Source organism: Diabrotica undecimpunctata, chromosome 3 (assembly GCF_040954645.1).
Source record: "Diabrotica undecimpunctata isolate CICGRU chromosome 3, icDiaUnde3, whole genome shotgun sequence".
NCBI classification, from domain to species: Eukaryota; Metazoa; Arthropoda; class Insecta; order Coleoptera; family Chrysomelidae; genus Diabrotica; species Diabrotica undecimpunctata.
Window position 1 is genome coordinate 33,094,250 of NC_092805.1, and position 22,251 is coordinate 33,116,500.

General features: G+C 34.4%; 1 protein-coding gene across 2 annotated transcripts in view; it reads right to left on the bottom strand.

Annotated features, from left to right (window-relative positions):
* The window catches only part of LOC140435542 (uncharacterized), a 52,503-nt gene that overhangs the window by 26,989 nt on the left and 3,263 nt on the right, over positions 1–22,251 (bottom strand). Inside the window, exons 1-3 of one of the 2 annotated variants that reach the window (XM_072524287.1) lie at positions 10,833–10,971; positions 5,054–5,161; positions 4,840–4,994 (exon numbers count right to left, since the gene is read on the bottom strand). In XM_072524287.1, the coding sequence (XP_072380388.1) occupies positions 4,840–4,994; positions 5,054–5,161; positions 10,833–10,904 (335 nt within the window). In that variant the 5' untranslated portion in view covers positions 10,905–10,971. Of the gene's footprint in view, positions 1–4,839; positions 4,995–5,053; positions 5,162–10,832; positions 10,972–22,251 lie in introns of those variants that run through there. The other variant, XM_072524288.1, reaches the window with a different exon arrangement.

A 22,251-nucleotide genomic window follows, 5' to 3' on the forward strand; every position in this document is an offset into this window, starting at 1 on the left:
TTCAAAAACTCGGGACTCGAAAAACAAAACGAACTGTTTCAAAACACGCCAGTCTTTAGTAAAGTTTGTGAAAAGTTGCTATTTTGTTTTATTGGATACGAGTTTGTGTTTTGTTTTTATTTTGTCCGTTTGGTGAGAAACCGCCATTAGATATTACATTTAATTTTAAAACAATTTTTACATATTTAATTTAATTTTATTAATTCAATGCATTACAATAACGAATTCGCATATTATGTTGTTGGAAAACCTCATTCTAACATTTATTAATTTAATTTTATCTTTGTTATTCTCCTGATCATAAAATATAAATGATAACATTTATTATAAATATAAATGAATAAATTCAAGCACTGTAATTCCCTGACGCACGCCCTGGCTAAAATATTATCGCTAGAACAACAGTGGTCCAATTAAGTTATAGCAATTCTTCCGCGTACAAGGACTACTAAATGATATGGTATGCTGAGTTTCGTATACGATGTCTATTTATATAGTTTATGAGGTGGATATTATGTACGTTTATACATTGTAAATCGTGATTTGGGAGTGCTCCTCGTAATATTCATAATGTTGATAACGTGTGTTGGTTTGTTTACTGCTACTGCATCTTTAAGATGAATTTTAGTATGTATGGTTTGTGCAAGCACCTATACTTAATTAATTGGCAGGAAATTCAATAAAACGTATTGAAGAAAGGAAAATTTAAGTTAAATTTATGTAAGGTAACATTATATATTAGTTAAAAAAACACGAGAAAAGAACAATATAATTGAGAAGAAGCGTATCTAAATACCAGAAAATGTCTTATCCCTGACAAACAAATTAATGAAAAAAGTATTGGGGAAAGAATTGCAGGTACCTAGCAGTGCAAAACAAGTTTGAAAATGATGCGAGAAAGGTTATATAAAGAACTGTTACTGTTCTACGGATCAAAATGGAAAGTATCATTACCCATTGAACAACACAAAACGCATTTTAATGAAACGTAGAAAATTTGCTAGGATATATACAAAAGATCTTTTTCGATTGAATATTTTTGGGCATATGGCAAATTTCTCTCTGTTCTGGGCTTGATGAATTAATTAATTTCCTCTTGTGTGGGTCCAATCTCTGATGTTTCGTAGCCAAAATGTTTTCTTTTGTCCTATGCCCCTTTTACCATCAATCTTACCTTCTAATATTACTTGGAGCTGCTCAAATTCCCTATGGCGCATTATGTGTCCTAGATATGACGTCTTTCTAATTTTGATAGTATTGACCAGATGAGGGCGTGTGTTCATTGCTCTCAGTACTTCTTCATTCGTAGTTCTTCTGGCCCAGCTTATTCTTAGCATTCGGCGGTACATCCACATTTCAAATTAATTTAATTTGTTGACGTCATACTGTTTTAATGTCCAGGTCTCACAGTAATATAGTAATAGTGACCACACATAACACTTTAGTGTTCTCAATCTTATTGAGACTGATAGCTTGAGGTTACAGAGCATTTTTCGCATATTCATGAAACCAGATGTTGCTATTTCATTGCGTCTTCTAATTTCTTTTGAGTGGTCTAGTTGACTATTTAGTTCTCTGTCCAGGTATATGAAGCTTTGGGAAGTCTGAAGGGTGATACCATTTATTTGTATGTTAGGTGTAACTTGTTCATGGGGGTTTTTATGGAATACCAGAATTTTGGTTTTGGAAAAGTTAATGTCTCCAAGCCAAGTCTGTGACTTTCTTTTGATAATATGTTCATCAATATTTTTAGTTGGTCTTCTGTTTCTGCTAATACTACGGTGCCATCGGCATATCTTATATTGTTAATGATGATTCCATTGGCTCTGGCACCTTCAGGGCGATCTTCAAGAGAAGCTCTAATTATATGTTCGGCATATACATTACATAATAGGGGGGATAAAATGCACCCTTGACGCACTCCTCGTTCTATGTTGATGTACTTGGTGTTTCTGTTCTCTTTTCGAACGCATCCTGTATGGTTCCAGTATGTATTACTTATAATCGCTATGTCGTGTCCGTCCAACCCTAATTCTTTTAGCACCTCAATCAATTTTCTGTGTTTGATGTGGTCGAAGGCCTTTCTATAATCGACAAAGCACACATACGGCCGTTTTTGAACCTCAAGATACCTTTCTGCCATCAGTGTCAATCTCATAATTGCTTCTCTAGTGCTTGTACCCTTTCTAAAACCATATTGAGAACGACTCAGGTATTCTTCACACTTATTGTGAATTCGGTTATAAATTATTTGCATTAAAATCTTAGCGGCATAACTAATTAGGAATACAGTTCCACGGTCTTCACATTTCCTTGCTTTTTGTTTTTTAGGAAGAGCTATATATGTGGATGTTACCAGTCATGCGGTATTATGCTATGTTCATAATATAATGTTGCAGAGGTATGTTAATTTCCTGACAGCATTATCACTTAGGTGTTTAAAATATTCGGTTGTTATTAGGTCTTCGCCGGGTGCCTTGTTGTTCTTTGCGTCTTTTATTGCCTGCAAAACTTCTTCGGTGAGAATGTTTAATTTTTCATCTGTATCTATTTGTGGGTTCTCTTCTGTTCTCTGATCTGCAAACAAATCTTTAAGATATTGCTCCCATATTTCTTCCTGTTTTTCAGGGTCTAATTCCATTTGGTTTTTCTTGTTTGTTGCAATCGATAAGTGTTTGGGTTTCCATATTCCAGCTACTTCTTTAACCTTTCTGTGTAGTTCTCTATTTTTATGCTTCATTTGCAAATCTTCTACCTCTTTACATTTTTCTTTACATTTTATAACCTTACTGCTTACAATTTCATTAATAAAGCTTGCTATTCTGCCGTCTGGCCGGAAACAATGTAAGAACGGTCTCGTAATGACATTGGCAGCACATTTATATAAATTTTGCAGATATTTTGGTATGTACGGCAGTCTTAAGTAAGCCTGTAGATTCATATACATAACTTTTGTACAATAGATTTTTTAACTACTGTAAAATTTAAACGAGTTTAATGCTCATTTGATTTTGTCCTGGTTTACCACTTTTTTTGCCACACGACATATTTTCCTAGAACTAGAAGTAATGGTGGGCATTCCAGTCTGCTGCCATGTGTCTACTGGTTTCAGTTTTGTTTATGACTTAAAAAATGCACCCTAAAAACCCTTCTTATAGGGTTTCGTCACCATTTTGAGTATACTTATTTGACCCCTTTGAATCGAGGGTATACTTATCTGAGGGTCCTTTAAGATAACTTTATGAATCTGACATTTTTGTAGTCTCTTTTATTTTCCCGTAACGCCTTCTCCATGATTCTCTTTTTTTCATCTCAGTGGCTTGAACGATTCAGTCAGAGCTTTGCAACAATAGCCTGATCTTTTTTACAAGGGTTATTATATGTTTTCTTGATAGGCTTATTATCCGTTATTTCAAAACAGATGTGGCGATGGTCTGACACATGCCATTGTTTGACAGTTCTAGCCACGTGAGTTGTAACCACGGTTATATTAATTAATTGAAGTAGTTTGTTCAACCGATAATTAGTCCATTTTTCCATTATATACCTCCAATATACCTCCTATATTGGGCATTGGGACACTTGTAAACTCAGAGCTCTTGTATCAAGGCTATATTAACTCTTCTCTTAGCAGCAGTAAGATCTGCCGATGCTATCTTATTATACTGGAAGTTCGTTTGCAGGCCTCTAGTGGTTTTGAAAGATCTGTCTCTTTCTCTTCAGTCTTGACCCCTCCGGATGCAGTGCAGTAATCATCGTGACGTCGTGTTTTTCAGTCTCCAAAAATCTCTGTCTCTGGTTTCTTTAAGCTTATGCATGTCTCTTTTACACATGCCTGTAATTTGGTCGATTTATCTGCCTTCTACCTTTTTGGATAATACGTCTTTTTATATTTACTGTGCCTGATCTTATAAAATGTTGTAGATGGACTTTGTTAGAGAGCCGTTTGCTGACCTTTAGCTTATTTAAAATTAAATTATTTGCCCTATGGTCGTTCCAAGATATTCGTAATATTTTTTTCCCACATAACACTTTTGTGGCGTCTATCTTCCTTCTTTCCGCTTGTCGTAGGGTTCAATATTTACATCCGTACGTCAGTATTGGGAATATTAAGCAGTTGATCAACCTAAGTTTTAGAGTTCGTGAAATTTGCGATGTTCTCTATTTTGAAGGGAACCTCTCCAATTTTTTGATATGCCTTGGAATGAGTAGCCCTAAATGCTTTGTAAGGGGCAAGTAAGCATTGTAATAGTTCAGTTTGATTGTGTAGATTGGGATGTACCTATGCGTCTTCGATTTTTCATCAACAGTCTTGTATCGTTAGGTCTTGATATGGTTTCGTCATAAAAGATGCTTTATAACCCTTTTCCTCGGGGACGCGGGTCAGGACTATGCTTGGGCATATTATTGGGACCGACTACATATAAGGCTCTCTCCCACAGACCCTGAATAGTCATCGCCACATCATTAGTCCACATTCTTGTAAACTCGATAGTACAGTTTGTCCAAAGGGTACCTGCGCTAATTTTGTTGCGTCTAGTCAATTGCTACATAATATGACGTCTGGGCAACTGCCTAAACAGGCGAAAAATAATTTTTAATTTATAAGTACCATCACATTGTAGCACAAATTATTTGAATTTCAAAATTGTCAACATAAATTCAATTCAAAAGATTGAACGTTTTTTGGTAACTCTATTTTAAGGCAATTTATGTTAATCTCGTTTCTATCAAAATTTCTCCAAAACTTTCGTTGGCATTAATTATATAAAAAGTTTTCTGAGTATATTTGTACACTTATCTTAAACTTTAATTTCGTTATAAAATAGTTTTACTTACCCATGTTCGGCTGATAAATGCAAAGGACTATATCCACATTCATCAGTGGCATTCACATCACCTCCGCGTGTCAATAGTAATTGAGTTGCTTCGTAGTACCTTTGCCAAACGGCATAATGCAAGGGCATCAATCCTTGTGTCACTGGCTCGTTTACCTAAATCATTGTCATAGAACATAAACCATCTTTTTTAGTATGTATTATATATAAAATACCTTAGCTCCACATGCCAGTAAAATTCTGATCTCGTCCAAAGGTACCATCCTTATTATCGAATCCGCCAGTTCCCTTTGTAAAGGGTTGGTTATGCACTCCGTTGGCATCTGAAAAAAAAAATCATTATGTTGATAAAAAAATATTATGGCGACAAAAAATTTAGAAAGACTTCGGAAAGAAAAATTTATTAAGGCTTGAAAACAATACCCCATCACTTTCATTGGCGCAGAGGTTCAGTTTGGTATTTCAAACAACTACAAACAACGCTTAATAGAATAAATACAATTAATATTAACAACATATACTACACATAACGTTTAATAGAATTATTACAATTAATATAGACAACATTTGAAAGTAATAATCGAAGACTAAAATAAGCAAAGATAATATAGGACATGAACAAGTGATGGCAAAGGAGAGTATAGGGAAGAAAAATGATAATGGAAAGAGATTAATCGAATTTGCCAGCAAAAAGAGCTTATAATAGGTGGAAGTACCTTTAAACATAAGCGGATACATAAGGAACATGGAACATGGAAATTATCGGGAGAGAGGTATAAAAAGTAAATAGATCACATATCAATTAAGTCTAAATTAAAAAGTTGGTTGCAAGACGTCAATAGCTTAAGAGGAGCTGATGTGGGGTCAGACCACATGCTAGTCAGAGGGAAACTAAGAATGAAATTAGCCAAAAAAAAATTAACCTGAATGAACAATGCCGATGCCTTAAAACAAGAAAGTAAAAGAAATAGATTCACTAAGAAACTAACAATAAACTGTATTATGACACAACGAACTAGAGGTCGGTCAAAGAAACATGGAAGCACTTTAAAGAAGTAATGATAAATACAGCAAAAGAAACAATCAGATTGAAAAGAAGAGAAAATGAAAATGAATAATTATTGGTGGTCTCGCTAATATACCATTCTCGGGAGCCAGGATGTTCCTCTTCGGCCTTGGCCTCTCCTTCTGGTGATATTACCCTGTATTATGAGGTGTAGAAGGTTATACCTCTCTGGATGTCTCATTACATGACCGAAATATTGTATCTTTTGAATTAAAAAAAAGGGAGGATAAGAAAAGGAAAGGGCACTTCAAAGAGAAAACAAAGTATATAAAAGAGATGCCAAACATATCAGAGAAATCAGCAGAAGAAAACGACCAACGAATAGAATATGTAGTCATACGAAATCTAAGAGCAAAAGCATAAAGATTAGTAAAGGATAAACGATCGAAATATAATAAAAAATTAGAAAAAAAATACAGAAATAAAAGAAATATTTCGAAGCAATATATGCTAAACACAGCAAGACAAGTACTTGAACAGCAATCCGAGAAAAAAAAAGAGACGAAGATAAGACAATAGCTAGAAAAACACGAAACAATTGGACTAAGATGAGGTAAAATAAAAAAAAAACAACAAGAAATAGGAAAGAATGGAAGGAACTAGTACATACATTATCCAAAAAAGAACAAAGAAAAGGATACCGTAACCAGGCCAGTCAGTAATCTTTCACTTTTGGCCAAGAAACGCATAAGCGCCCAATACTCCACAAGAAAGGTCGAACTAAAAACAGAGAGAGAGAGAGAGAGAGGGAGAGAGATGCTGCTACAAACTTTTAGAAAAACACAGCTTACGTAAAAGGTCATAACTAAGTATAGCTCATTTGTTTGCTCTGTACTCGATCAGGGGACGTGTTAACCGATTCTCCTTCTTACCATCTCCAGGGTCTTCAGGGTGGCTTACATAGCAGATTCACCTTACAGTGTTCTGCTGAACAATACACCGAGGTATGTGATTTCATCGCTGAAGGAAAGTTCTTCCCTATTAGGTGAATGTATAAATAGGCAAAGAGAAACAATTCTAAGGAACCATTTTCTCACTTTATCAAAATATCCATGAGAAAGGGAATTTTTAATCAACAGAAATTTTACCAACAGAAAAAACTTCACTTTATTTACACAGCTGGATATACATAAATCAACATGTACTATATATCAAGAAGGAGAAACAGGACGCCACAAACATTCTAGATGTGAAAAAGGTAAAGAAGAGCATGTTGTGGATCTGATCATTTGTTGGTTCACACAAAATATAGCTGCTGAATCTCATGAAATAAAGAAGAATAGGAACACATAACGGAATAGCCATACATGGAAATCTGGTGCAATATAGTGCTTAATAGAATCATGATACTGAGAAACGTTGGAAATAACTAACTATAAAACTATTAAACGTTGTAACAAAAACCGTAGGTAAAGAGATTAGAAAAAGAAGGCAAAAGGTAAAATGGGGAGCTTAAACCGGCCAAGAAAAATCCATAATGAAATACAGGAGATAAAAAGAATACGTATTGAAATCATGGGAATATCAAAAATGGGATGGCCAGATTCTGGAGAGATACAAGTGGAAGAAGTGGAAAAAAAAATGGATCACATGAATACGGAGTCCGAATCATCGTATTACCTAAGGTTGCCAAATGCCTTGTGTGAACTTCACATAAATATCAGAGAGAATGACTTTACTACAAAACGATTTAATACTAAACGATATATATAAAATTTAACTTAACGAAAACAATAAAAAAGACATTACTAAACATCTCAAACAGGGGGAAACTTGTGATATTTCTTCTGTGAGTATCATTAACTCGCTGCAGAAACGCAGTTGGTGCTTAATGAAGTTTGACTCAAGTGGCGGACATAAAAAAGTGTCTAATTTCAAAACTGGATAATAGTGAAGTAAGGATGTATGTTTATTTGGATCGGTATATTCAGTAGCACGCTAGTTGTAACATTGGGCTGTTCTTGTTCCTAAAATAGTTTAAAAATTTCAAAGGAGATATTATAATATAAATATGGGTAAAACGGCATACGAGTCATTAGTCTGAAATGCCATGGTATGCCATCTCGTACGGATTTCAGTTCAAGGCAATCCTAGAATGAAAATGAAACAAGGTAGGTCATTAACTGTCCGAGAAAAAATAATGGGTTGGCTTTTAGCATCGAAGCCCTACAGTGTTCCATCTACGACGCTTACAACGCGTACTTCCAAGGATATGGGATCGTAAAAAGGCTATTATGGACGGACATACGGCTACGTTTATTCACGATTTGGAACGAGAAGTTGTTAAACACTTTAAAGATTTAAAAAGCAAGTTTTTTGGTATGACAACAGTTGCAGTCAGAAGATTGGCTTACAAGGTAGCAGAAGCAAAAAGGATCCTTCACAGATTTTTGTATCAAACCAAAATGGCAGGATGGGATTGGTTAAGAGGATTTAAGGCTGATTTATAAACTTTACGTTGGCGTTGACCCTGGCGCTGACGTTCGCGTTAAAACATGGTCAAATGGGAAACTCGTATGTCTATTTATAAACATCGTTCGCCGTTGGCGTTGGCGTTCGGTTCCGTTCAAGATGAACCAACTTTATCTTTTGCCGTTGGCCGTTGTAGCATAGAATACACCAACCCATCTGTGGTTGTAGTCACGATCACAGAACATAAAAAAAGACTGTACCTTTGTCATCGCAGCCAATAGCGATACCGAAAAAGTGATAAGGTTTGTCAAACAAATCAAACTAAATTATTTGTTTATGTTTGTATTTATAAAGTGAAATAGTTTAGATAATTTAATTTATATTCCCTATATATTAGAAATTCCATCAGAGCGATAGTTTACATTTATTTTTGGTTTTACCATTTCCAGTAATTTTTCAAATACTGGAACCTGCATCCTGGTATATTTAAAAAACTGCTATGTATCCCAGTTTTTTATATTTGTATAATAATTAAAGTTATCTCTTGTCTTTCTGTTCTGGTTAATCGGCCTCCTTTTGTATTAACGTTGTCTTTTATTTCGAAGGCTCAGTGCTGCTCGAATACAAAGTATCGTGTATAAGCGCCACTGCATCTAACAAAGCCCAAGCATTTTCATTTTTCATTGTGTTAATTTTTAAGCAAAAATTAATAATACCAAATCAAAAATGTAAGGTTAGAAATGATCTTTAACGCCAACGCCAACCGAAAGTTTATAAATGCAGTATATGATAGCCAACGCCAAGGTCAACGGCGAACGCCAACGTAAAGTTTATAAATCAGCTTTTAGGGAGAGAAATCCCTCAATTTCCCTAAGAGTATCTGAATCAACGTCATCTGAACGTGCAAGGTCATTTAATAAAGCACAAATTCGATTATACTTCGAAAAATTGACAAATGTAATAAGACATAATAATTTTAAGCTAGATGAAATATGGACGAATCGGGCTTATTTAGTGTCACTGCGGAAAACGATAAGATTTTCGCCACTAAAGGAAGAAAGCAAGTCGGAGTTTTGTCAAGTGCAGATCGAGGTCGACATTTAACAGTGATATGTTGTATGAATGCTGTCGAGACTTTCGTGCCACCAGGATTAATTTTCCCCAGTTTTTATTCAATGGATGAAGCATTTCGTCAAGTTTGTAAGGTCAACTAAAAAGAATGTTTATTACTTTTAGATAAACACGGTAGTCATAAAGGCCTTGAAGTGATGGAATATGCGAAATCTAATGGTGCTATATTATTTTGCTTTCTGTCACATTGCACCCACAGCATACAACCGCTTGATGTGAGATTTACTGGACCCTTAAATACTCATTATACTATCAAGTGACTCACTTGATTCATTAAAAAATACTCAAAGTGGTTTTATTTTAACAGGAATATGACCACTAAATGCAGAGATTTTTCCTGATTATTTATTTGCTTCAGCAGAGACTACCAATATACCTGAGGCTCCAGACGATCCAAATGTAGTTTAACCTAATCTTGGAATCGAAAGTCAATCAAGTGATTATCCTTTGTATAACCAAGATATTCCTAACTCAATAAGTGTAGATATGCCAAATCCATAAATTTCTATAACAGAAGCCGAAATATCACCTCTTCCAGCTGCCAGTTAGACTAAACGTAAGACTAACAGAAATCGAGGAAATTATGGAGTTCATAACTCTACACCTGAAATAGAAGTATCCAACCAGATAAATGCTAAAGAGAACCAAAATAACTAAGAAAAGCTGCCATAAAAATAAAGCAAAAAGTATTGATTAAAGAGAAAGCAAACATTCCTAGTTCAGAGTTATTTGCTAATGACGCTGACGATAAAGATGCATCTGGTATCTTCTGTAATGAGCTATTTTTAACCTCTTGACTTCAAGAGAAATGGATCAGATGTTATATTTGTTTAAAATGGTCCCATGTGGAGTGCAGAGGTATAGACAAAAAGAAAAAAACATACATTTGCGAGATATGTAGAGTATAGGTTATATTTTTATTTTGGTATGTCGTCTTACCCAGAAATATTTGGAAGAGATGGCACCTGTAACTTTTAAGTCTACAAGTCTGCAATGTCATACTTCAGCGAAATGTGAGTATGAAAGATTAAAAAACAAATCAGGACAACTGGCTGCTTATGCAGATGTTTCAAAGCTCAAAGCTGATTTACTGACGTCTAAAACGATGAAATATGCGGTATGTAGGTCACATATTTATTGGTTTAAAAAACATATAAAGTCCTTGATAAATGATGAAGTAAATGACATCAATCTTGTCAAGATCGATAACTAATTTTAGAATGAAGACTAATATTAATATGTATGGCAAAAATTTCAAATTTGGGCGGCGAAACGAAAAAAAAAAAAAAACCACACGAGCCGCTACTCTCCGTTGACGTTATTTCTAACCTTCTAATTATACATCTATGCTCAAACCAAACGCAACACAAATTTTTTATACTCACATAATACTTCGTTAAATAGTAATTATTATTATGCAGTACCAAATTGAACAACATATTTCGGCTTCTTCGCATAATTGTTTATTCAATTCTAAATATATTATTTAAATTAATAGGTTAGAGCTTTAAAACAGTAACAAAAGCACTGGGATTGAAACTAATTCATGATCCGAGTCCAAGTTTGCGTGACGTTCCTGCTATTTTTAAAATTATCATGACGTTCATCTACTTCTGCTTGATCTAGTGGACACATTGTCATTTTTATTTTTTGATAAAGCCAGTTCGTATTGACAACCTAAGTTTAGATAATACAGTGTAGTTTTAATCACCACTTGTTTTGATTTTGCCTGTCTTTTATTTGTGTCGGAAAGACCAAAATGTTCTACAATATTTTTATATAAAATATACAGTCCAACAGCATTCCTGGACGTCATATAAACATTTACAAACTGTGATTCAATGACCTATTTCTCTATATATTTTGTATAAAAACAAGTTTTTGTATTATTCCAAAAGTTTTTAAATTTAAACTTCTTCTTCTTCCTCTTTATAAGCAATTCTGCTTGCTTATTGGCGATTTAATACCTCTATGGAAGGTTGTCACTCCATCTTTTCCGCGGTCGTCCGACACTTATTCTGCCGATTGGTGACTTATCTCTCTGGCAAAAATCCGTGTCGTTTTGACGACACGTGTCTCCTCCATTCTGCTTATGTGGTTATTCCATTTTTTTTCACATTTAATGCCCTTTATTTAAACACTGTTTTTCTGTTTAATATGTGTTCTTGTTTGTATATATTTAAGTTACCTTTTATATTCCTTTTTTAATACTATGTATTTTTTTGACTTGCTACAAACAATATCTGTTTTGTACTGTAGTTAAATAAATACTCTCCTACTCTACTGTACACTGTACGTTACATTTTCTTCGATCTCTCAGCGTATTTCCTGCAATTCTTCTCAGTACTCTCATTCCTGCGGTTTCCAGTAGCCTTTGCGTTGTGGCTGTGTCAGGACTGTCGGGTCTTGTTTCTGAGGCATATGTCATTATTAATCTTTCACTGGATTTATAAATTCATGACTTCATCTCAGTGTTAATATGTCTGTTTCGCCATATAGTGTTATTAAGGCATCCTTTCAGTCGATTTGCTTTTTGTACTTAATCTCTAACTAATTTGTCCAGGTAGATAGTGTAATTCAGAGGTATTTTATTTCCATTACTTGTTCAATACTGATGCCATCAATCTTTATTTTACATCTAATTGGTTCTTTGCTGACTACTATTATTTTAGTTTTATGAGATGAGTTTATCATATTACATTCTTTTGCTCTTATGTTAACTCTATGGACCAGTCTTTGCAGACTATCTTTATCTTGGGCTATCAAGATGGCGTCGTCTGCATAGCAGAGTATTTTTATTTCTTTGTTTCCCGTTCTGTATCCTCTTCCGTTGTTAACGCTTTTGATGATTTTAATCATCAAAAGGATATTTAAACTTAATGGGAAACTATTTAAACATTTAAACTATCTGCAATATCCTGATAACTTCGACATTTTATTGTATGTTTTAAACTATAAGATTTTAAAAAATACTGCCAGGTTTTTTGAAAGTCTTTCAATCACGATTGTATTTAAAGATTAATTTTTACCTAATGTTAATTGAAATAAGGACTTGGATGAGTGATAATAGTACGTAATGGTGTTTAATATATTCTTCTATGGTGCTTATTGCTCTGTTACCCTGGTTCTCTATCTTTTGGATTACTCTTGGATCTTGTATCTAGAAGTTTTTACAGCATGCCAGTTATTCGGCTTGCTGGTCCTCTCTACTTCTCTTTTCTTTCGGTTTTGCTTAGCCAATTAGCTTCTATATTTTAGTCACGGGTTCTATAACAAAGAATTGGTTCGACCAAGTTAGAACCATTTAATAACGAAGAACTTACACAACAATAGGTAGGTATACAACTTAAGAAGAAAAGAGAAAGGCATACACTGAAAAAAGAAATGGGAATCGAAAGCCATATGGTTCATGGAGAAACGAGAAAGTTCTATCACCAAATAAATATTATTAGAAAATCATTGAAGCCAAGAATCAACATCTGTAATTATAAGAATAACAATTTGTTTACCAATAAAGGGGATTTCCTGTTACTATGGGTAAGACACCTTCGAAAGTTGCTCTAAGGGGAACCTACTAGCAACACAGAACTGGAGTATCGAAATGGGGAATTTGTGGAACTCCCCTCGCTATAGGAAGTAAAAATATCTATAACACGCTAACAAATCACAGTTCTCCAGGTAGCGATGGTATCACAGCAGAGTTATTTAGACATGAAAGAAAGCAGATCGTTAATGTGATGCAAAACATAGGTTGTAAAATTTGGTCTGAAGAGCAAATACTGAGGAAGGAATATTAAGCTTAATATGACCGTTACACAAAAAGGTTAACCAACTATACTCGAATAATGACTGTTAAATATCTCTCGTAAATACAGGATACTAGGTATTGCCAAAAATGTCAAATATCACGCCTTATTAGAGGTCGGACTAAAGATTAATATGGACAAGATGCAAATAACCACTAATCTGGTGCTAAATCATAATATTGCTGTTGATGAAAATAATCTTTAGCAGACTTCTTCTTCTTCTTTAGCCTTAAGTAATCCAACTTTGGACATAGGCCTCCCCCAAATCAATCCAGTGTCTTCTATTTTGCGCCACTTGCTTCCAGTTGTGTCCTCCGATGTCATTAGCCCATCTCATTTGTGGTCTTCCTCTGCTTCTCTTTCCTAACCATGGCCTCCACTGTTGTATTTCGTGGTTCCATCTCTTATCCTTCAGTCGGGCATTGTGTCCTGCGAAGCTCCATTTTAATTTGGCAGCATGTTCTACTGCGTCTTTTACTTTGGTTTTGCTTCTAATCGAAGTCTCACTACGAGCATTAATCTTTCCATCGCTCTTTGTGCTTTTACTATTTTATCCATATTAGACTTGGTGAGAAATCCGGTAAGAAAATGACCAAAAATACATTTAACTTCAGATTTCAATGCCAGTGGCACATATTTTCGAAGAACTTTCCAGCGTAAAGTTAAAGTCACAAAGAAATAATACATACCGTTCAAAGTTTCGAAAAAATTCTGAACCTCAATAGTACAAGTAGCACTGGTTGCATTAGCACCATTTAAATTAGATAGATGAGGAGCACATGGAACAAAGTATGCTAATTCGTTCTCCTGAAATAATCTGGACTGAACTTCTTTATAACTCACTGCCATATTTGCCCCATGAATTGTAGTAGGATTGATATCTACAATTCCATCTTTGCCTAATTTTTTAGGATTTATTTGCTCACCTGTTTTGTCACTTACTGGGAAAAAATCAATAAAACTTTCGTTTAACTCCAATGTACTTAATTTGACGTAACGAACTACTTGAGTCATTTGCTCACTTTGGCTGATACCCTAAATACAGTCAAATATGAAGTAAAACTGTTTCTTATCCAAAAAGTCTTGTATTATATTTTGCCTTATGTTATTAACAATTCCAAGAAACTGAGATTTGCCTTTTCTTATGCCGGTCAATATGTTCTTAAAGATATACATTGTAATGTGATATAAGTTCTACTGTATTCAAAAGTTTTTCACTGGAAGTGAAAGACTTCTTCACTTCAGTTTTTTGCCGAAATCACAGTCTTCTTTAGTTCCTTGGAATGAACTCCCTTGCTTTAGCAATATAATAGCATCAATAATGCAGCCAATACTGCCTCCCAGTGAGATTCTTCTTGATGGTCCAGATGTTAGTTATTTTGAATCGATACCTGCTTTTCTAAACAAGATTCTAAAGTTTTCCACGAAAAAAAGGAAAGTTTGCAGTTTGATGAGTTTTTATGTTCATGCATTTTTCACCAAGTCCTTTATCTTTTAGGTAATAATTTGGTATGTAGTGTCAATGTAATAAAGCTGATAAATTGTGCAACAAAATCAAATAAAATATTAATTGTGGTATTATTATACGAAAAAATTTAAATAACTTATAATTTTTTTAAAAACTTTTTAAAATTTGCCGCCCCCTTAAATTTTAACGCCTCGGCACTTGCCCCCCTTCCCGTCCTAGTTCCTGTCCTGCCAATAAGTCCTAAAAACACCAGTTGCGTTTCTCGCGAAAATTTTAAATTCGTGCCAGTTAATAAAAAATCCGACGTCAACGAGTTCAAGTTTAAGCTTTTCTTTTTAAAAATAAACAAAATCCCATTGGCTGAATATCAGCTGGAGTACGGGTGATGGATTAAAAATATTTATTTGGTCTAGAAGTCAGGTTGGAAAAGCCGAATCTGAATTTATAACTTCAAGGTCGCTTGGCTGTAAAATTTTCGATGTTTTTGCATATCTGCGTTGTTTCTTGCCAAAGGTTGTTGGGGATAATGAACTGTGCGTTTTACCTTAGCTTTAGAACGTTATATTGCTATTTCTGTCCGGTATACAATCTCTAACTTATCCAAAAATCAGATTTCTTCGTAAAATATATTAAAGTTGCTAAGATACCGATTAGTACGAGAGTACGGGACTAATTGATGTAAACTAATGTATTTACAAAGAAATTGTTTTCTTCACTGTAATACAAAAAGAGCTACACCTTATTGAAGAATGACTGCAACAAGTGTTGATATGTTGTTGCGTGCGAACTATAACCTTTACATCATCTGAGTATTCCTTTACTTGTTCGGGCTTGTTTAGTATTGTGCCCCTTAAATTTATGTTGCTACATATTATATAATCTAAGTTCAAAATGGTTTCTTTGACCAATTCTACCAATCTCCTTGAAATGTTTTTAACATCATTCAAAATATTCTTAGAACAAGTATTGACTATATTAGTTTAGGAGAAATCTGTTTTGAATTGGACATTTTCCATATGAGTCTATTTTTTGCTGGAATCACTTCAGGGTGTATCTTGTATCAACAGTCACGATATATGCCAGTCTCAAACTTCGTGCTTCTTTTTTTAACAAAATCTGAAAAAAATCGAAAATTTTTGATTTTTGCTCTCATATTTTTGCCTATAACTCGAGGGATATTACTTCTACTAAAAAAGATATGAAAGGAAAAGTTTCGTTTTTTAATTTTACATATTGGATTAACTATAAATCGAAAATTTAATGTTTATTGTTTAAGAACTACAAATAATTGGTTTTTAGTTTAACGTTTTTTTTTCTTTTTCGACCCCTTAAGCATAATTTACAGCCTTCATATTCCTAATTACTATTTACATGGGAATAAGCCACAATTCAAAGTTGAAGACGTAAGTTTATTGCCGTTTCAGTTTCCACTTCGGAAATTGTTCTGAAAATACAAACATAAGTAAATTAAACAAATTTTGTTTTTTTGTTTCTTGGTGAAAAATTCTTCTAATAATTAAATTTTATCTGACTCATTTATATTAACAATTCAGACATACAGTATACATTTTAAAGTAGACGACTTTAAAATGATATTGCCAATATTGTTGAGTTGCGTTCCTAGGACGACTTTACTTGTAAGATTCGATTATATGAAATCAACTTTAACTTGAGAATATCCATCAGAAAAAATCATAGCATGTAATTCAATTTTAAAAAGACAAACTCATGCCATGATGGCAGTAAAAATCTCCTGTTAGTGATTCCATAGTAAATTATGAGAGAAAAACTAGGAAAAAATCTCATAATAAAAGGAATATCAGAAAAACTTAAAAGATAGGAAATACATTTAACATTTCAACAACATTCAAAACAACAAACACATTGAGATCTATTTTGTCTTAAACCAAACCTAACAATGAGCAAGAAAGGACAAAGAATTGCATTTATAAAATACCTTGTGAATGCGATCAGTTTTATTTAGGTAAAACATCAAGGCCAGCAAACGTTAGAATAAATGAACATCAGTCTTATATTAAAAATAGAGAATTTGATAGATCTCAAATATGTAAACACGTATGGGATAATGAACATAGAGATCAATGGAATGATTCAAATATAGTCCTAAAAGAAACGGAAGGTAAAAAGAGAAAAATCAAAGAAGTGGCTCTTATTATGCTAAATGAGTCTAATTGTGTCGCAAATTCCTCGGCAGAATGTAGTAGGATCTGGTTAGCCATATTAAAAGAGGAAGTTATTAAAAGGAAAATACCATTATTAGTAAGTCAGTAACATATAGAGCATATACCATTTGAGAATTTGGTGTTTATCAAAGGTAAACTAAATGCCCGACCAAATACTTACCATGTCGGGATAGTGTTATGAGGTTTCTGAGATTTTTTCTGGTTTTTCCCTCATAATTTACTATGGAATCACTAACAGGAGATTTTTACTGTCATTATGGCATGTGTTTGTCTTTTTAAAGACGAATTACATGCTATGATTTTAGGCACGTTAAAGTTGATTTCATGTAATCTACTGAACTATCTTACACGTAAAGTCGTCCCAGGAACGCAACTTAACAATATTGGCAATATCATTTTAAAGTCGTCCACTCTAAAATGTATAATGTATGTCTGAATTGTCAATATAAATGAGTCAGATCAATGGTTTGTATTTTGAGAACGATTTCCGAAGTGAAAATTGATTATACTTTAACCTTTAATTGTAGCTTATTCCCATTTAAATAGTAATTACTTTAAAATGCCTCAAGAAAATAGCTTCAGAACAATATTCATATTCCCAAAAAATTATGTTGGGCCCAAAATAAGATCTTTACACAGTCGAAAACTTTTTCATATATAAAGAAAGGTTCAAGCTTTCAAACTACCTTTGAAACATTAAAATCGGTCAAGTAGGAGAGCCCAAAGTCTTCACATATGAGTTTAAAAATTTGCACACTTATAGAACTTTGAAATACGCTGCTTAAAAATTTAGCATTCAGTTTATTCTTTGCTGAGATATTGAAGCTTAAAGGTGGCATGCATTTGCCGAATAACCATAAGTGATAGAGGACTCGTTTTTAAACAATTACCCTTGAATTGGCAAGGACTTTTTCGGCGTGCCGAACACAGAGTGAATCAGAGAGTTCAAAATCATAACGCTCTCCAAAAATTGCATCCTTTAGGCATCCTATCATCCCGTCTCGGACGAGGATTTCAAATATAATATTTTCAAATACTTATTTTAATTCCAGAACGGGAAATGTGCAATAAACAATTTTATGCCATTTATTAGTAATATTCTCTTGCTTTAGTTTTCCATGTCTAATTTCTGATTATTTTCCATTTTCTTTCTTGTTTAAAATTTATTATCAATGATCAGCTTGGCTCGGACTAGTCTATGGTCGCTACCAGTTGAGAAGCGATTTAGGGCTGTTACGTCTTTAACCGTGGATTTTTGCGTTGAACGAATATAATCAATTTCGTTTTTAGTTTCACCATTGGGACTAATTCATGTCCATTTTCTTTGTGGTTTTTTCTTAAAGAATGTATTTATTGCATGTAGTTGCTCCTTCAAGTAATTCATCAATATGTGTCCTCTATCATTTCTTTTGTCGTATCCATGGTGTCCTACTTTGTCTTCTTCTTTATATAGTTGTTCTCCTATTTTGGCATTGAAGTCCCTGATTATTAGCGTTAATTTTGATTTCTTTTCTTCCATAGCTGTTGTTATGTCTTCGTAGAAATGTTCAATATCTTCATCGCTGTAGGTACTTGTTGGAGCGTACACCTGTATGATTTTTAAGAACGTTATTTTTAATTTAAGCGTAGTGTATGCTACTCTATCTGATATGCCCTTGGTAGATTGTATGTGTTTAACTACTTTTTATCACTACCATAGAAAAATACGAGACACAAATGACACAAGACACTCAAGACAGACTGGCTGGTTCGATCGTATATAGACCACTAAATTGGACTCGGACCAAACTTAATTGGGTTAAATGGATACGCACCGTTTGGATCGTTTGTGTGCGGGGTTTTGTTGAGAATTATACTGCCCTACTAAGAAAGAACCCCGTATCTCCAAAATTTGAAAAATTGGGATATTTGCCCCATATGAATAATTATGATTTATATAACATATTCACATAGAGAAAAACCCGTATTTTACATTTCTAAATATTTTATGAAAGAAAATAGTTTCCCCGTAAACGCCAAAAACGACTATTATGCTTAGTATAAACCTGGCATTTAACGCTTCGTAGTAAAAACCTGGTATATGCTTAGCAGATACGGGTTTTTAACGTAGGATAAAACGATATGCGAGGTTTTTTCTAAGGAATAGAGCAACACCGCTAATAGATTCCACCACCAAGTGGAACTATCGTTTAAGAAAAAGAAGAAAGTTTATGATTATCATGATTTCGTCGAGGCCGTTAAAACGTGTAATTTGAATCGTGTGGTGGTGAAAGAAATGGGGGCTTTCAATTTTCTTGTCTGGAAAGACTTATCATCACAGTTAAAATTAAAGAAAACAAAGTCACGTATTTACCTATCACAAATTGTTACAAAGTAATTGTGAAGAGAGAGAGCAAGATTTTACACGTTAAGATTGACGATAGCGAGGAGTTGATAGAGATGGATTTTTTGCAGGCCAGAGTATTAAAATCTGGGATAAAGGACCCCACATCTGTGACGAAACCTTCTGGGATTGCTAAGAGAAAAGAACAAATATTAAAGAACTTAGGTCAAATTATACCGGCGAACCGCCATCACAAATTTGGATAATACGTGGTTTTAGCTAAGTAAACTTGACATGTTAGCCCGTATGTCGCATAACTAATGTCCATATGGTAATTTGGCAATGTTTTTTTTTGAAAAAAGGTAACTACGATGCTACACACTCTACCCTAAATGATTTTGTGTTATTATTGTACCAAAAGCACAAGGGGATTAAAAACAAAAATCTTTAATCGCGTTTTTCTCAAAACTCGCTATAGTGGAGATACAGGGTTCTTTCTTAATGGAGCAGTATAGTAGGGGGTTAAGAATGGAAGAGTCAAAAAAATCAGAGTTATGAAAGCAATGATACAATGGATAAACAGAGAATACGACGCAGAAGACCTTGCATACCTACGTGAAATAAACGAAGAAATAAGAGAGATACGCTTGGGCCATACCGATGGGAATAAAAGGAAAGAAATAATCAGACAGAATGACAATATTTGTTCTTTCTAAAAACGTTGAAACTCCCAATGATGAATATGGCCAATAATAGACAAAGAAAGTTTCCATTCTAAAGAAAAATAAGTAGAAAAATAAATCACAGAGCATAAAAACAAAACCACGTGTCATTAAATGTATTTACCGCTGGAGTCAAACACTGGCCTCACAGCTGTGAATGTTCGTTCTACCGTGCTCGTCTGTTATTATGTTCGCCAATTTATAGTTATTTATAGAACAAAAGTGAATATTAATACACGCAATAGATACACTAGGAAGCTGTTGAGGTCGATATTGTTTATTTACATGCGATATTTATTTGTTTTGAGATGAAAATTATAGTTTCCACATTTAATCAGGAAATTGCTGTAAGAAACATTAATTTATGTACTGTACCATAACGACGTAAACAATCATTATAACGATTTTTAAATTTAGTGATTTTTATTATTCTATCCGATCTTTTAAATAAGTGGATGCTGCTAACACACAAAAAAGGACTTGTTCCGAGAAGGAGAATTTCTATTTCTTCAATTATAGAAATTATCCTTCTCCGAGCAAGTCTTTTTCGCCTCTTTGTGGAGGAAGAGGTCTCTCAAATTTTATTTATTTAGCGTATGGACTTTCACAGTACGATAAATATACAAATTCAATAATATATACATATATATTAAATATATTATTTAAACACTAAAGATAGAATGAATGACACTAAATATTAATGTCCAATTTACATAGCCATTCAATTGCTTCTGGGGAACATTCCGCAAAGTCCTGGAGGTTTCCACGGTAGGCACGATTCAAGCAGTCTGAAACACAATGGCTTATGGTCTGTCTAGATTGTCCGCAATCGCACTGTGGACTTTCTGCACGACCCCACCTGAACAGCGAATCAGCACATTTACCATATCCGGTACGTATACGATTAAGCCTTGCCCAAGTGGACCGGGGCAGATTTGATCCGATGAAACCCTGAGTTGGGGTGGATATCTTAATATAGTCCGATTCTACTGTTGGCATCCATCTTGTTGTCCATTGCCTATGTATATCATAGGAATTACCAATTTTTCGGGCAGATCGTATTGGAGGATTTCTAGATCTCAGTCGCTGGTGCTCTTTTGAGATGTCTGGGATATCTTGATGTATTGGTAATTGTACGTTGGCTACAATTTTCTGGTACTCTCTCACTAATGCTGCTGTACGGCGTAGATCTGGTGGAGCAATATTGCTCAGAGTAGGCAGCCATCTCACTGGCGTTGGTTTTATTGTTCCAGTGATTATTCTCATGGTATGGTTAAGTTGGACATCGATTTTGCTTGTATGTGCACTATTTAGCCATACTGGTGCACAATATTCTGCCACTGAAAAAACCAAAGCTAAAGCAGAGGTCCGAAGAGTATCTGCAGAAGCACCTCAAGTTGTTACAGCAAGTTTTGATATTAAGTTATTTCTTGTTCTTAGTTTACCGGCTGCGTTTGTAAGATGACTTTTGAAGGTGAGTGTTCTATCAAGTTTGACGCCTAGATATTTGGGGTTGTTGTTATGTTTGATAGCTGTATCATTTAGAGTTACATTTAGAGTATCGCCCGCAAGTTGATTCGACAGGTGAAAGAGACAGGTTTCAGTTTTGCTTGTGTTAGGACGTAAGCGCCAGTTCTTAAAATAGTTAATTAGTGTAGTTAAGTCCTCGTTTAGAGCTCGTTCTCCTGCTTCTTTACTATTATCTTGGAAGCCAATGGCCAGGTCGTCAGCATAAGCAAATTTTCTCGATTTTGTTTCAGGTATATCTGCTGTATAAAGGTTAAATAATAAAGGAGCTAGCACTGAGCCTTCAGGTAAGCCGTTTTTTAAGTTTTCTAACGTTACTCTGTGCATCATTCATATATACCTGAAACAGTCTGTTAGTCAGTAGATTGTTTATCAGCTGACAAGTTTTGAGGCAAGGTATGATTTTCATCAGCTTATAAATAAGGCCCTCTCTCCACACAGTGTCATAGGCAGCCGTGAGATCTATAAATGTTATGGCAGATTTTTCGCGTCTTTCAAAGCCAGCTTCAATAAATGTAGTTAAGGACAGCACTTAGTCACAGCAACTTCGTCCTCTTCTAAATCCAGCTTGTTCAATTGGTACAGCATCCTCAATGGTGTTACATATTCGGTTATATAAAAGTCGTTCTAGTAATTTATAACAGCAACTGAGTAAGGCAATAGGCCGGTAACTTTCAGGCAGCTTGTTGTCTTTGCCAGGCTTCTGGATTGCGATAATTTTTGTTCTTTTGAATTCTGAGGGTAGCCCAGCTGT